The 15,244-nt window shown below is 39.3% G+C and overlaps 1 protein-coding gene across 3 annotated transcripts in view; it reads left to right on the plus strand.

Annotated features, from left to right (window-relative positions):
• Positions 1 to 8,686: 8,686 nt before the first annotated feature.
• The window catches only part of RPP30 (ribonuclease P/MRP subunit p30), a 28,359-nt gene continuing 21,801 nt past the window's right edge, over positions 8,687 to 15,244 (plus strand). For all 3 annotated transcript variants that reach the window (XM_058543516.1, XM_058543518.1, XM_058543517.1), the window contains exons 1-5: positions 8,687 to 8,785; positions 10,264 to 10,319; positions 10,971 to 11,027; positions 11,440 to 11,514; positions 13,266 to 13,337. In XM_058543516.1, the coding sequence (XP_058399499.1) occupies positions 8,704 to 8,785; positions 10,264 to 10,319; positions 10,971 to 11,027; positions 11,440 to 11,514; positions 13,266 to 13,337 (342 nt within the window). In that variant the 5' untranslated portion in view covers positions 8,687 to 8,703. The remainder of the gene's footprint in view (positions 8,786 to 10,263; positions 10,320 to 10,970; positions 11,028 to 11,439; positions 11,515 to 13,265; positions 13,338 to 15,244) is intronic.

Raw genomic sequence — 15,244 nt, forward strand, 5'->3', positions numbered from 1 at the left:
CAAAAAAAGTGAATCGTGGGTTTTGTTTTAACTTAGATATATACGTCCTTTAATTACGCTTCTTTCATTTGCATTACCCTTTAATGCTGTCTACAAAATATAGACATGTTATTTTTCTTTGGTTCCTTCCATTTAGAAATTTTCATTCTCTTTACAAAATAAATGTAAGCTTTAAAAAATTTCATCAAAAAAAAGATGAATAGAAAATCAGAGAAAAGATAGATCCAGGAAGACTTGTGTATTTTTTAGTCAATTTTTTAAGACCAGGACCATTTTGAAATATAAGTGGTACATGCACACCCCCTAGTGGGGAATCTGTTCCTCAATACAAATTCCACGAAAAGGAAACTTCTTTGCTTTTTCGAGGAACAAATTGGACAATGTCAGCTTCCATAGTCAGTAGCTGAAGGACTAATTAAAAGAAAAGTTAAGTTCTTCAATTAAAGAAAAACAGATAAAAGCAGCATTCATTCCTTGACTGAGTCAACATTTATTGTCTGATACATACTAGGTATTGTTTTGGGAGCTCTTTTTTAAAAGGACACATTAAGTTTGAGATCCTATTGGATATCCAAATGGAGATGGCAGCTAGTCAGATACAAGTTCAGGAGAAGATCCCTCAAGAGGAAGAGTAGATAGAGAAGAAACCCGAGGACTTACCCCAGGATGCTCCAACATCCTGAGGTCAGGGAGAGGAAGAGAAACCAACAAGACTGAGAAGGAGAGGCCACTGAGTTAGGAGGAGAACCAAGAGAGATTGGGTGCTTAAAGTCAAGAGAAGACAATGTTTCAAGGAGAAGAGATTGATGAACTGAGTCAAATGCCATGTAAGGCAAGAACCATTTCAGTGGAGCGGTAGGGATAAAAGTAGACTGGAATGGGTTCAAGAGATCAGGAGAAGAGAGGAAATGGCAACTGGGAGGGCAGACAACCCTTGGAGTACTTTTATTCAAAAGGGTAGCAGAGAATTGGAGCAGAAGCTAGAGGGACATTGTATTTAAAGAGAATCAAAATAGGAAGACGTAAGGAAGGCTTTTACTGAAGAATTGATAGGATGCATCTTATTCTGCTTTTTCTAATGCTCTGTAGACTTTCAGAAATCCTTCTATATTCTTCAAAATAATATCGGAAATGAAAATTTCCATCACGTCCCATGTTCATGTCCCATTTCCAGGCAAGACTATACGTGATTCATTATTTCAGTCATTCAATAAACATGTACCAGCTACATATTAATAGGCACTGTGCTGAGTGCTAGGGATGGATAAAGAAGGTAAGTTCTGCAAATGTTCACTGCCTGTTAGAAGAGACAGTGCAGTGTGAAAAGCCTAATAATATAGGTATGAACCAAAGATACTGGGGCCCAGAGGAAATAGGCACTGGCCCTGCCTGGGGAAACCGAGGAATTCACAGAGCTAACATTTCAGCTCAAGTAGAAATTTCATTAGTAGACTGGAGGAAAGGGGAGTGCAATGCCAACAGGATCCCATAAATATGTGGAATACTTGCCAAACCTGTGTCAGGTAAAATGCATTGGAAGTAGTAAATGTAGACTTGTTGGGGGCAGATCATAAGGAAACATGTGTGCCATGCAAGGTAGGTATCAATTTTACTCTGCGTAAGAGGTGTCACATTATTTTTCTAAAATTAAATTAAATATGACGCTGAGCCCCCGTTCTACTCATCTGATGGGAAATTCAACTCCAATCATTATTGTGACCTCCTCGACCCCTGCCCCACCTCCAGGTTGCATGATGGACATGGAGTCTTGCACCCAAAGCAGAACATTCCAGAAGGCTGCTCTGGTTCTCACTGTTGTCCAAGCCCACGTAATCCCGTGAAGCAGCACTGTGCCTCCTTTGTCCTTCAGGAGGATGGGAACATTGGTTAAGCCTGGACACCTAGGGTCTAAGGCCCAGCCTCTCTGGGTACCTGGAGCATCCATTCCTCCGACAGTTTTGCCCACTTCCCTGAAGATTCCTACTACATGAGGAAAAGCAAACCATGTCTTCCCTATAGTTAGGAAATTTGTTCCTTTCCTTTTCCCTCTGGCTTTCTGAAACCTCCTTCAAAAAAAAAAAAAATCGCCAATACTCTGTCCCTACTGTTACCTGGCATGAACACTTAAATGTTACTGGCCTGGAATTTTGCCCTCCAGGGTACATTTGGCAATGTCTGGAGACATGTTGTCACAGCTGAAGGGCTGCTACTAGCATCTGGCAGGTAGAGGCACAGGACAACCTCCCACAACAAAGGATTATCTGGCCCAAAATGTCAATAGTGCTAAGGTTGAGAAACTGTGTTATAGACTACATTTTAAATTGAAAATGCACAACTTGAGAAATAAAAATATTTAACTGATTTTTAATAATTCAATATTCCTTGGATTTAGACTAGAAATTTAATGCATTTCTTTTTTCTGAACCAAAATAAAGTGCTGAGTTGTTTTTGTGGGTTTTTATTATTATTATTTTGCACTGTTGTATGTAGTACAGAATTTAGCCTTGATTCCTCCAACTGAAAGCAATATTTAGTTTTATTCACTTTTTCATAACCAAAGACTATTATGCAGAAATATTAATACTTCTGAACATGGATAAATTCTTTGCACAATGGATTTTATATTCAAGGCAATAATTCTCAACTTATAAGATCCAAAACCCCTGGTTTTGGTTTTAGTTCAGGCTGCTGTGACACACTACCAAAGACTGAGTGGCTTAAACAACAGAAATTTATTTCTCACAGATCTGGAGGCTGGGAAGTCAAGATCAGGGTGCCAGGGTGGGTTCTGCTGAGGACCCTCTTCCTGGTCTGCAGACGTCCGTCTTCTTGCTGTGTGCTCACATGGCGGAGATCAGAGAGAGAGGAAGCAAGCTCTCTCATGTCTCTTCTTCTAAAGGCACTGATCCCATCATGAGGACACCGCTCTCATGACCTAATTGTCTCCCAAAGACCCCATCTCCAAATGCCATCACATTTGGGATTAGAGTTTCAACATATGAATTTTACGGGTACACAAACATTCAGTCCATAGCATCCCCTTTTAAATAAAATATTTTGTACTGATAGAGGAAAGAATAAGTAAATATGTATTTAAGTATGTGAATGCCAGGGCACCACTGTATCAAAAATGTAGTAGTTAGATGCCAGTATCTACTTCTAATAAATATGTTTAGATTTTAATATGTTTAAATTTACACTTAAGATAACTAACTGAATATTGTCAATACTTCTAATTTACATGTATTATTTTGAAGTAAGGGCTAAATACGTATACATATTTACTTATGTATATATGATTACATAGATTATATATAAAACGATGATATACATATATGTGTGTATATATATTTGTATGTATGGGTATGTGTGGTAATGTGTTTATATATGAATCACCATAAATGTGACTGCTATAAATGCAGTGATACAGGTGTGCTGCATTGAAAACCCAAATAACAAAAGCAGTGTTGCTGCAATGACATGATTTTTTGAAATGGGGAACAACTCTTATAGTTCTCGTGTAGTTCCAACAAACTCTTATAGTTCCAAGCAAAGCAAAGTACAGTCTTCCCTCTATTTACTCAATAGTTACATTCCTGGAAAATTCAATGCGTATAAAAATTGTGAAAAAATTGCTGTGCATTTATATATAAAACCTTTGTAGGTTCTAGGCTCAGATAATGATAAACAAGCTTTATCTCATGTGAATATCTGGCAGGATATTCAAAAGTCATGCAAGACGAGGGACAAGTGTTCATTGTCTAAGACTTTCTCATACACTGTGGGATAGTTAGCATCCCTGGCCTCTTCCTACTAAAAGCTAGAAGCTAAGAGCAACCACCTCACTTCTCAATTATTTTGACAACAATAAATTTAAAACAATAAACTATCGTGACAAGCAAAAAAATACCCACACAAATTTTCAAATGCCCCCCTGGGTTGGCTGGGAGGTGGAATAGAGGGTATCAACACTGTTGTGGAACACTGATTTAAAGAAGGGTTCAGCAAACATTTTCTGTAAAGTTATATACATATGTCCAGATAGTAAATATTTTAGGTTTTATGGGACGAGGTGCAAAATTGAGGCTATTATGTAAGTGCTTAAATAGCAAAGCTTCTTTTGTAATTTTCATTCACATTAATGATATTAATTGAAAAGGGCAAATTAAGCAGTATTATCATAAAGTTTATGATAAAGTTTAAATCAGAGTACCTTTTTTGGATTGTAGTCTTCAAGTCCACAATTTGGTGCTGCAATTTGAAGTTAGACCATAATTTTCATATCTGGAAACCAGTTTCTGTGCAGCGAATGAACTGGATTATTCCTAGCCAGATGAATTTTCCAAAGACACAATTTTTCTATATATGAACAAATTAGTTTGTATGCTTTTTTAAAGGCCAGGGGAGGGATTCAGAGTATTTAAATGGCTTATATCATCAACTGAAAGAACCAAAATTGTTAGTCTTCACTGATGAACTCAGGTGGAGATTTTTTTCCTTGCTAACATTAATAGGTAAATTTCTTTCAGCAGTTCAAAATTTTCTCAGCATCCAGTACAGCTATTTGGAGCATGAACCATGTGTGTGTGGGGGGGGGGGGGGGTGCAGGGTTAATTACCATGGCTGTTATTTGTATAGTTTTTAAGTTTAGAGCTCAAAGTGGTTTCTGGTCAATAGTACAATAAATTGGCTAAAATTCTGTGTCTTGACAAAATCTTGTCAGATTGTGCTTATGTTTCATAAGTCTGGTGTTAACACTAACCTCTGCAGGAGTCCCATCTGTAGTCATGGTTACTTATTCTACCAAGTCTACTTTAAAATTCTCAAAATTCTTCTCCATACACAAAAATAAGCCACTTCCTCAAGATGTGCCTTTTTGGGCACCATTTCCAAAAGATATTTAGTCATGTCAAAATTCTCAACAACACAAATAGCTTTTATATATCTACTTGCCTATCAGCTGCAATAGAAAATGCCAGAAATAACTTAGTTTTTTCATGTATTTTATTCTGCAAGTTCTAAGCTATATTTCCAACATACTGAGCATAGTTATTACGTTTGCAAACGCTAGCTTCTGTTTAGGACCTGTTCTTTCTTTTGCCTACAATAGACATTCTTTGTAAACTTGCCTTTGGTAAAAAGTTTTAGGTGCCTGAGCAATTTTTTTTTTTCCCTTAATATGAAACAATTTCAAGGCAGGATCATTGTGATGGTTAGTTTTATCTATCAGCTTGATTGGGCCATGGGGGCCCAGATATTTGGTCAAACGTTATTCTGGGTGTGTGTATGAAGTTTTTTCTGAGTGAGATTAGCATTTGAATCAGTAGACTGAGTAAAGCAGATTAACCTCCCTAACACGAGTGGGCTTCATCCAATCAGTTGAAGGCCTGAATAGAATAAAAGGGCTGACCCTTCTTCAAATAGGGGAGGATTCCTCCTTCCTTACTGCCTTCAAGCTGGGACAAGGCCTTTTTCCTGTCATTGCATTCAAACTGAAATATCTTCCTGTTCTTAAGCCTCCCTCCCTTCAGACTGGAACTACACCATCAGCTCTCCTGGGTCTCCAGCTTGCCAACTGCAGATCTTGGGACTTGTCAGCCTCCATAATCACATGAGCCAATTCCTTTCTAAAAATCTCTTTCTGTCTCTCTCTCTCTCCATATATATATACACATATTATTTATATATAGATATATACTCTATACTGTGTATATATATATATACTCTATACTCTATATATGTGCTTTATACTGTCTCTATATATACTATATATACTGTATACTAATATATATACTCTATATGCTGTATCTGTATATATACACTCTATGCTCTATACTCCATCTCTCTCTCTATATATACTCTATAGTCTCTCTATGTATACTCTCTATGTATATACCCTATATCTACATATATATACATATACTCTATTCCCTCTCTCTCTATATATATATAATATACATATATTCTCTCTCCCTCTCTCTCTCTCTACATATATATAAATATATATATTAAATCTGCAACTTTGACTGAGTACCATCCACTTTGTGCCAGTTCTGGATACACTCCAGACTTCTGCATCTTGTTACTCCTCAATTCCATGCATCAAAATTTAATTCAAGCATTACCTCTTCCAGGAAACCATCTTTTATCCTCTCCAAATCTCCCAAATTTCCCCCTCAATCTGGGAGAGAAGACTTTGCCAGATTCTCCTGACACCCCTGTGCAAATCATCCAACACTGCTTTCTTGCCTTGCCCCACCTCAGCCTTAAGCTGCCAGAGGACAGGGGCCTGGTGGAGTGTTTCTCGGTTCCCCTGGGAAGGGTAAACCAAATGAAAAGAGGATAAGGACAAAGACTAACCGAGCACAGACTGACTTTTAGGGGCCAGCCCAACAAACAGAGGTCTTTCGGGAGACTGAGAAGGGTTTGAAGGTTCTTTGGATCCCATAACCCACTCTCTCTTTCTAAGCATCCCAAGGAAGAGGAAATGACTCAGGAGCCCTCCCCTCTGAGCGCAGGACTCCTCCTTGATCTAACAGGAATAACAATCTCTCTCTCATTGACTGGTTGTGAGGATTAAGTCAGATAATGGATACAAAGTACTTAGAATCGTACAGTAATATTAATTTCCAGTCAGAAATTTCCAGAGTCTTCTTCAAACTCCAGGTCCTTGCTGCCTCAGCTACTCTTCCAGGCCTACTTCTGACCCTTCTTCCCTCTTCCTGTCCCCTATCACATCCTGTCTCTTCCCACTCCTCCCTCCCCTCTTCCACCTCCTTCCTCTCCTTCCTCTCCCTCCCTACTTCCTCTTTCCTCTTCCCACCAGCTCTCTATTCTCTTCTTCCTTTCCCTCATCTTCTCTCCCTCCTCCTTTCACATCCTCCAACCCTCCTCTCTGCTTGCTTTACCCAGGAGACAGTACACAAAGTGAGAACTAAACCAAACCGCCTGGATCCACGTGTAGTTCTACCAACATTACCTAAGCCTTAGATTTCTCAGATGTCAAACGCAGATGTTGCTAAAAGATAGTACTTAATTTTTCTTTGAAAATTAAATAAGATATGTAGGTAAGTACTTAGCAAATTGGCTGGCCCTCATTAAAGTGCTCAGTGACTGTTACCTATTCATTTTCCTTGTCACCCTTTCTCTTCCTCTTCACCTAGGCCCAGGGTGAAGATGAGCAAAGAACTCTAAAGGCTACAGTTCACAGCAACAGCATCATGACTTTCAGAGAAGGCTTCTTTAGTCTAATGCTGACATCGAATAATTACGTATCTCATTCACCTTCACCACACATCAGTCATATTTCTGACCAATCTAGATTTTGTGGTCATAGATGAAGATGCCTCTATGATCCTGCAAAATTAACTAGATTTTCTGATGATAAGCAATGGGATTGCTTTGTATGACCTTGTTCTATTTGCAGAACTCAAAATTTCTTCTATTCTTACACAGGAAATAACAAGTATTGGAAAAAGCAAAATATTTCTTCTTTATAAAAGTTAACCAAGAGGAGAATTGCATGCTACTACATGGAACAGATCCCTCTTAAAATTCCCTTCTAAGACCAAGAAAGAAATCATGTAAAGGGGTACTAATTAATGTGTGGCCCACAGACCAGAGACTATCTGTCTACTGTTTGTGATAAGTAAGCACAGAAATTGAAAATGTTTAGAAATTTTCACAGCACTTTGGCCTTGTCCAGATATCCAAGCCCCCAGTCAGTGGACTCTTCCTATTCAGCTCAATATAGAGCAGTCCAGAAGTTGTCAAATGAGTCTTCTGAGGCCAGAGGTGCCTACTGGTAGTGCACAAGGGACCACATACTGGTCTGTGAAGAATTGGGGGCGGAGGGAAACTGGACCTTCATCAAAGATAGTTGAGAAGCACCGACGTAAACTATAGTTCCACAATTTTATGTTGTCGGATAATTGATTTATCAATCTTTAAGAGTTCATTTATGCGAAGTCCAAAAATGTGGAAACATCAAACGCGTGGGATATACACCACCTTGTACATTTCTCAGATGGAAAACTGTAAAACATTTCAATTTTGCACTTCCTTTATCAAACCTGTCTTGGGCTAAACCAGTGATGGAGTTAACAGCTCATCCTAGAGAGAGCCCTGCCATCTTGTGGTTGAAGATGTTGACTGTGACAGAGAGCAGCGTGCTGCGACACCGTCAGTTCTGACTGGGCAAAAAGACCCTTTTCTCGGGCAGTCCTCTTTGGAGGTCTTCAGGTCGGTTTCCTCCTCTTCCCGATAAATCCATTTTAAACATCAGACTAGACTATAGGGGAACTAAGGAAAAACAGGTTCCCTATGACTTTTTAAAAGCGTTTCCATCCCCTAACAAAAGTGTCTGGTTCATGGTAGGCGCTCAATAAATCCTGTACACGTGCATTTCGAAAGACTCACTTTCTACATTATTTTATAGGAGGAATGCTGGGAGATTTAAACCCCTTCGGGGGAAACCAAACATTCTCATTCAGAAGAAGACAAAGAAGGATTAAAACGATGCCACTGATTTCAACACACTAATTTTGGTAGTACTTGAAGGCGAGGCAAACTCCTGCCAACCTCAAACTAAATAGTCCACTGGAGGGAGGCACCGACCACGCAGGTAAACTACAATTCCCAGAGTGCCTGAGGGGGCGGGCCCTGCGGCTGCGCAGACGGGCGCGGGCGTCATGTGACTTCAGCATGGCGGTGTTTGCCGACTTGGATCTGCGTGCCGGTTCGGACCTGAAGGCGCTGCGCGGGCTCGTGGAGAACGCCGCTCATCGTGAGTCGCCCATCCTCGCTGCCCACTAGACAGTCGGGCCGGGCTCGGGAAGGACCCGGCAAGGCCGGGACTCTTTCAGGTCTCCTGGGGTCTCTGGGATGTCCCTGGAAGCTGATGCCCGCCGCGGTGTTGCTTTTCCTGGGCGCGGGAAACTCGAAGGCACTGAGGAGCTGTTACCCACTCCAGCTCCTTCTTTCCTATAAATTGAGGAAACTGAGGCCCTGAGAGGGTGGAGGATTTGCATAGGGCCCCACAGCTGATGGGCGGCAGAAGCCAGGGATTCTGAGTGTACAGTCTCCTACACCAGTGCTTTTAATATCACCCCTTCCTGCCTCTCATGACAGTGTCAGCACAGACGAGGAGTGCTGTGGGGGCTCAGAGAAGAGGAGGAGGGATATGGGGGTGCGAGTGTTGGAATAATATTATTTAGAGGGTGGGTAGGTGAGGGCGGGGGACATAGCAGGCGGGTGGGAGGGGAGCAGCATGGCCAAAATGCTAGGATATTACTCATGTTTGAATCCAAGGGAAGCGAAAGCCGTGAGGGGTAAGACCCCGTTTTAATTATTGGAGTTAATCGTGACTGCTTTCTTCTTTCTCATATTGTGAAGTGTGGGGATAGAGAGGTTTAAAAATAAAGAGGTTTCTGCAGGGCCAGTCAAGTAGTGGGGGCCCAATAAATACTTGAGGGAGGAAGGAAGTTGGACAAACTGATGAGAGGGAGGATCACTATTTTGGCATTAATATTCATTATCTTTTAATATTAATATCGTGTCGTCCCCATTGGTGTTTAATAACTTAAAGATAGGAGTCAAGATTTAGACATGTTTTTGGTAGTACAAATGTCCAGAACAGTGCTGTGTTGCTGATAAAACAAGACTCTGGCCTCAAAGAGTTCCCAATCTATTGATGGTGGGCAGCTCAAAAGGGGCAGTGGGCAGTGGTGTGAGGAGTCATTACTCCATTTTTCCTTAGGAAAGGGGCCTCTGAAGGAAGTAGAAAGGGTAAAAAGCAAAAGAAATGAGCGAGAATAAAGGTGACAGTGAAAAGGTATAAACGTGATGGGATGAAAATGAAAAGAGAGATGTGAAAGAGAATGATGGTTGAAAGGAGAAGCGCAAAGTTAAGGGTTTTTAGTATCATGCTAATAGTACATCACAGAGGTCACATAAAGCCCTGACTACGTGCCAGGCACTGTTGTAAAACATCGTACCTGTGTTATTTCATTTAATTCTTGTGACAGACATATGGGGTAAGTTCTGTTATTATCACCATTTGACAGATGAAGAACCTGCAACTTAAGGTTAAGTAACATGTAAGGGGTGATGCTAGATTTGAAAGCAGGCAGTCTGACACCAGAGCCCAGACCCATAACCATTCTGCTGACTACGTTCTAGTCTTGACATGAATTGGGATGACCCTATGTGTACAGGAAAGATAGGTGGTTATATTTAACAAGAATGTTCAATTTTTCTTTTCAGTGGGCTATTCAGTTGTTGCCATCAATCATGTTGTTGAATTTAAGGAAAAGAAACAGGTAAAATACAATTTCTGAAGTTAATAACCAGAATTTATAATTATTTGTGTTTATATTGGTAATAAGGAAGTTACAGATGAGCATATTTCTTAAATGTACTCTGTGCACTGTCTTATTTTGTATGTTAACATTTGAGCTGATGCATATTTGTGCTAGTGATAAAGTTTTTTGTGAAGTACTAAGGTGTGGGGTAAGGATTTTTAAAGTTGATTTGATGTTACTTAAGTAACTTTCAATAACTTATAAAAAGTGCATTGTTATTGACTGAACTGTAATCACAATATTTAGTCCTTTTTATTTTACTGTTATGGACTCATTACTCGTTGATTTCCCCCTGAAACATACTGATAAATATGTATATTTCTCTTTTGGCCAACAACTGTACCTTATAGATTATTTCAGTCTAAACACTAGTTTTCATCTCTCCTGTCCATTGATATGCTCAGCTACTTCTCTGCTCTTCAGCTTTCTTCCTTTAAAAAATAAACAGAAAAAACAAAAAAACTTTAGTGTTTCTGAATACCAGAAGTTAGCTTTCTCATTTTTTTTTTTAATTATCTTTCCTGAAAACCTCTTGTAAGTTTTCCATTTCCATAGGCTCCGTCCCATTAACATGTACAATCTGGGGTGACTTTTGATTCTTTGTTGTAGGAAATTGAAAAACCAATAGCTGTTTCTGAACTCTTTACAACTTTGCCAATTGTACAGGTAGGTGTTTTGTTGTTTAAGAAGCATAATATCTATTCATTCATTCAAACATGCCCATTTATATGTACAGTTCTCTAACCTGCACTGCCCCTTCCTCTGTCGACCAGTCTTACCTTTCCATCAAGACTCAGCTCTTCTCTGAAACATTCTCTTACTATCGATTCAGTACTTTGATGATCCTCTTTTCCTGAAGTCCTACAACCTTTAAATTATTTCATTATGTAGTTTAATGTATGTACATCTTTTTTTTTCCTCTCGTTGTATCATAAACTCGTTGAGAATGAAGACTAGGTTTTACTAATCTTCACAATCCCTTATTGCTGGGACGTTTTAATGAGTACTTTCCACTGATAAAGAGGAAAATCAATAGTTTGTATTTTGTGCTTTTTCGATAGCATGTTTTTGATTATAGGGAAAATCAAGACCAATTAAAATTTTAACTCGACTGACGATTATCGTTTCGGATCCATCTCACTGCAATGTTTTGGTAAGTTAATTATTTTTCTTCTCTCTTTTTGGCCTTATAAGTTGTATTGACTAATGTTGAACGGTGTTGTTTTTCAACTCACCCTCTTCTTACATTGCCCCACTGCCTCCCATGTGTGACACCTGCCTGCTCTCCCTATCCTCAGAATTCATATAGTATAACAAAGTCTCTTCTCCTCGTGGCACATGTGTAGGGATACCACAGTTAAAGATTCCTTTGGCCACTGTTATTGAACTCACATGAACCAGATATAAGGTGGGTGCTGGAGATATTGCTGTGAAGAATACAGACACAAATCTTGAACTTATAAAGTTTATAGTCTAATTGGCAAGACAAACACTATACAAATAGTAATTAAAAACACGAGGAAGATTTAAAAAGTGGGAGATAGTAAATAAAGGATGCTCTGGGAGCATGTAACAGGGCAGCCAACGTGAGGAGGTTGATGTTCAAACTGGGGCCAGAAGAATCAGTAAGTGTTATATACGTGGAGAGAGTGTTCCCACAGACAGGATGGATTATGCAAGGGTCTTGAGGCCAAAGAAACATAGTGTGTTCTGGGAAATGAAACACCACCAGTAGAGCTGAGCCTAGTGAGCTGGCTAACCTGGGATGAGGTTAGAGAGGTAGGTCTGGGTGAGCAGTGGAAAGCCCCTGAAAGTTTTAACCAAGGGAATAAAATTATCAGGTTTGCATTATAGAGAATGGGTCAGAAGGGGTTAAGGAGGGGCTTTGAGGCATCTAGGGGGAGGATTGACAGGATTTGAGGGTGGGTTGGATGTAGAATGATGACTCCCTGGCGTAGCCTGAGCAACCTGGAAGGTAGATAAGGGAACCATTTCCCGAGGGGAAAGCAAAGAGAAGCAGGTTTGAGGGCATCGTTTTTGGGACACAATAGATTATTATGAGAGTTCCAGGGGAGTTTGTTAAATGGGCATTTGGGGGATAAAAGGTGTAGCGCTCAGAAAAGTGATCCCAGTTAAAGATACTGATTTGGAAGGGGTCGCCCTGTAGAAAGTAATTGAAATCATGGGAACAGATGAGACTCCCTGATTAAAGTGTGATGTGGGAAGAGAAGGTCTGGGACAGAGTCCTGAGGAACTTCAGCATTTAATGGTGGAGTACAGGAGGAAGAGCTAGGGACTGAGGAGGGACTCTGAGAAGGAGAAGGACAGCGTGGAAAGTGAGAAAGGAAAAGTGAGGAAGGGTCAGCAGCATCAATGTGCCTGAGTAGAGAAGCAGGAGAAGGGCTAAAAAATGTCTTGGATTTATTGATGGGGAAGTCATTGGTTGCCTCAGCAAAAACCATTTCCATGGAAATGGTAGGGATGTGAGAAAATGGATACAGTGTGATGGTGACTTTGCTTGAGAAATTTGACTCCATAGGGGAATGGAAGGCATAGAGAGGTTGGTGGATGAGACCTGCTGTCTAGATTTTGTTCTCGAGATGGGAGAGACTTGAGTGTGCCTGCTGGTGGGAAGCATCTAGTTGGGGAGAGAGAATACAATGTTTAGTACACAAAGTGTAACAGTGTAGGAAGGAAGGGGGATGATTAGTGGAATGGATGTTGGTATCTGAATTCTCATGGGCTTCAAAGGTCTTTTCTGCCAACATACAAAACAAAGCAGAAATGTCCTCGGCATATGAGAAGTGTTACATGATTGAAATTTAAGTACAGCCGGGCCACTAGTCAGAATTCCATGTGTATACTTGTTGTTACTCCATGATAACATTCTTTTTGTGTTCCCAGAGAGCAACTTCTTCAAGGGTCCGGCTGTATGATATCGTTGCAGTTTTTCCAAAGACAGAGAAACTTTTTCACGTAAGTAACAGATAGTAAAAGAAAATAGTATTTATTATTTTATGTAAGAAGTCTGATGTTATGCCTTTGTAGGTGACTTGTTTTGCCCCATCTGGAAACTTTCAGGATTTTTCATTTATACTTGGAGCTCTGGAATTCCACAAGGGTATTTAGGTGGCATGTGTTTGTTTTGTTTTGTTTTATTCATACTGCTAGATATTTGATGAGCTCAGATTGAAAAAGTCCATCAAGTTTTTCTTCTATTTCTTTATGTCTGCTTCATTCGTTCATTCATTTGAAACTTCTCTTAGGTAAATGTTGTTCCATCTCTTTGTAGCTCTAAAATCACTTCAGTTTCTGCCCTTCTTACTGTTTGCTGCTGCCTATGAGGGAAGAAAGGTACAAGGTTCTGCTGTGACATAAAAGGTCCCATCTCTCTTTCAGCTTTCTCCTTTGCATGCTCTGAGGTCTGGTCCACATGCCAGCATGATGATGTCAACCTTCAGTCTTCCAGAAATTCCTCAAAATCAACCTTCTGCTGATACTGTTTCCCATTGTGTTCTGAGAGCCTTTTCAAATTTAATTCCTTTTATACTTTTAAAATTGCCATTTCTGTGACTTTTCAGGAGAGAAAGTTGTTTAACATGTATGCTCATTTTGTCAACTTGAGAAGACCACCTGGGCATTTTAAATGATTACAGAAAAAAAAAATCAACTGTAATAGTTTTTCAGGAGTATGTTTTACTGTGTAAAATGAAGTATAGCTACTTTAGGAAGTTCTGAATGTTGGCTTTATCTAGGTTCAAAAAATAGCCATCTGCCAAAAGAATATCTGCAAAAGGGATATTGTAGGAAAAAAAAATGTACTGGTCTTTGATGTTTTAATTTTACACCATAGTTCTTTTTTAAGCAAAACCTGTTCTAAAATTATAGAAAGATTTTCTCTAAGTTTATCCAGTAGATGGAGCTGTTGACTAAGGAGGCTGATGTGTCGTAAATTTAGTTTTCAAGGCATGCTATCAATTCTTAATTGTTTATATTAATGCAAGGAAACAGCACAAATTATCCATGAATGCCCTTTTTTTTGGTGACTCCCTTTATAAAATGTTCAATTATAGTAATTCCCAAAAATTTCATTTCAGGAAAAGAGGTGAGTAGGATAGAGTGGTTCTTACTCATCAGAGACCCCTGTGGAACTGTTTAAAATCAGGCAGGTTCATATCTCCACTACTGGAGATTCTGATCCAGTAGCTTTGGGGTTGAGTCTGGGTATCTGTTTTCTCAAGTTCCACAGAGGATTTTGATTCATTGTGGAAACCTTGAGGTGGACCATGGACATTTTCAAATTTGTTAAACAGCAACCTAGTTTTGTTGTTAAATAATAACTCAAATAATAACTCAGTTATAATGTAGACTAAAAGTTGGCAATGTGCCCAATTTTTTGTTGTACATTTATTTTTTGAATTGATTTTGAAGAGCACGCAACTTACATTTCCATAGCCATTTACTGGTAATTAGAGAAACAAAACATTTAACAAGTCACACAGCTGAGAGGCATACATTTATATATTCTTCCAAAGGCTTTTACGTATTTATTACTTCTAACACAACAATCCTGGGGGTAGTCAGGACAAATATTTATTACTATCCCCGTTTTGTAGAAGAGAAAATTGAGACTTAGGTTAAATGATTTGCTGCAAGTCTCGGATTGTATGTAGTAGAGTTAGGACTTTTGGGTTTTAGAATACATTATAATTTCATCTAGTGATTTTGTCTTATTTACTTTTAGTACTTGTTTTTCTCAGATTATTTGAAAGTTTGAATTCAAAAGCATGAACACATGCTTGATGATGGGGTGGAAATATTTTGGAAGATGGAAGAAAGCTATAAATAATTCACAAAGTATTTGTTTGCAATTGACTGTACAG

This window comes from Diceros bicornis, chromosome 6, assembly GCF_020826845.1.
Source record: "Diceros bicornis minor isolate mBicDic1 chromosome 6, mDicBic1.mat.cur, whole genome shotgun sequence".
In the NCBI taxonomy this organism is placed as follows: domain Eukaryota; kingdom Metazoa; phylum Chordata; class Mammalia; order Perissodactyla; family Rhinocerotidae; genus Diceros; species Diceros bicornis.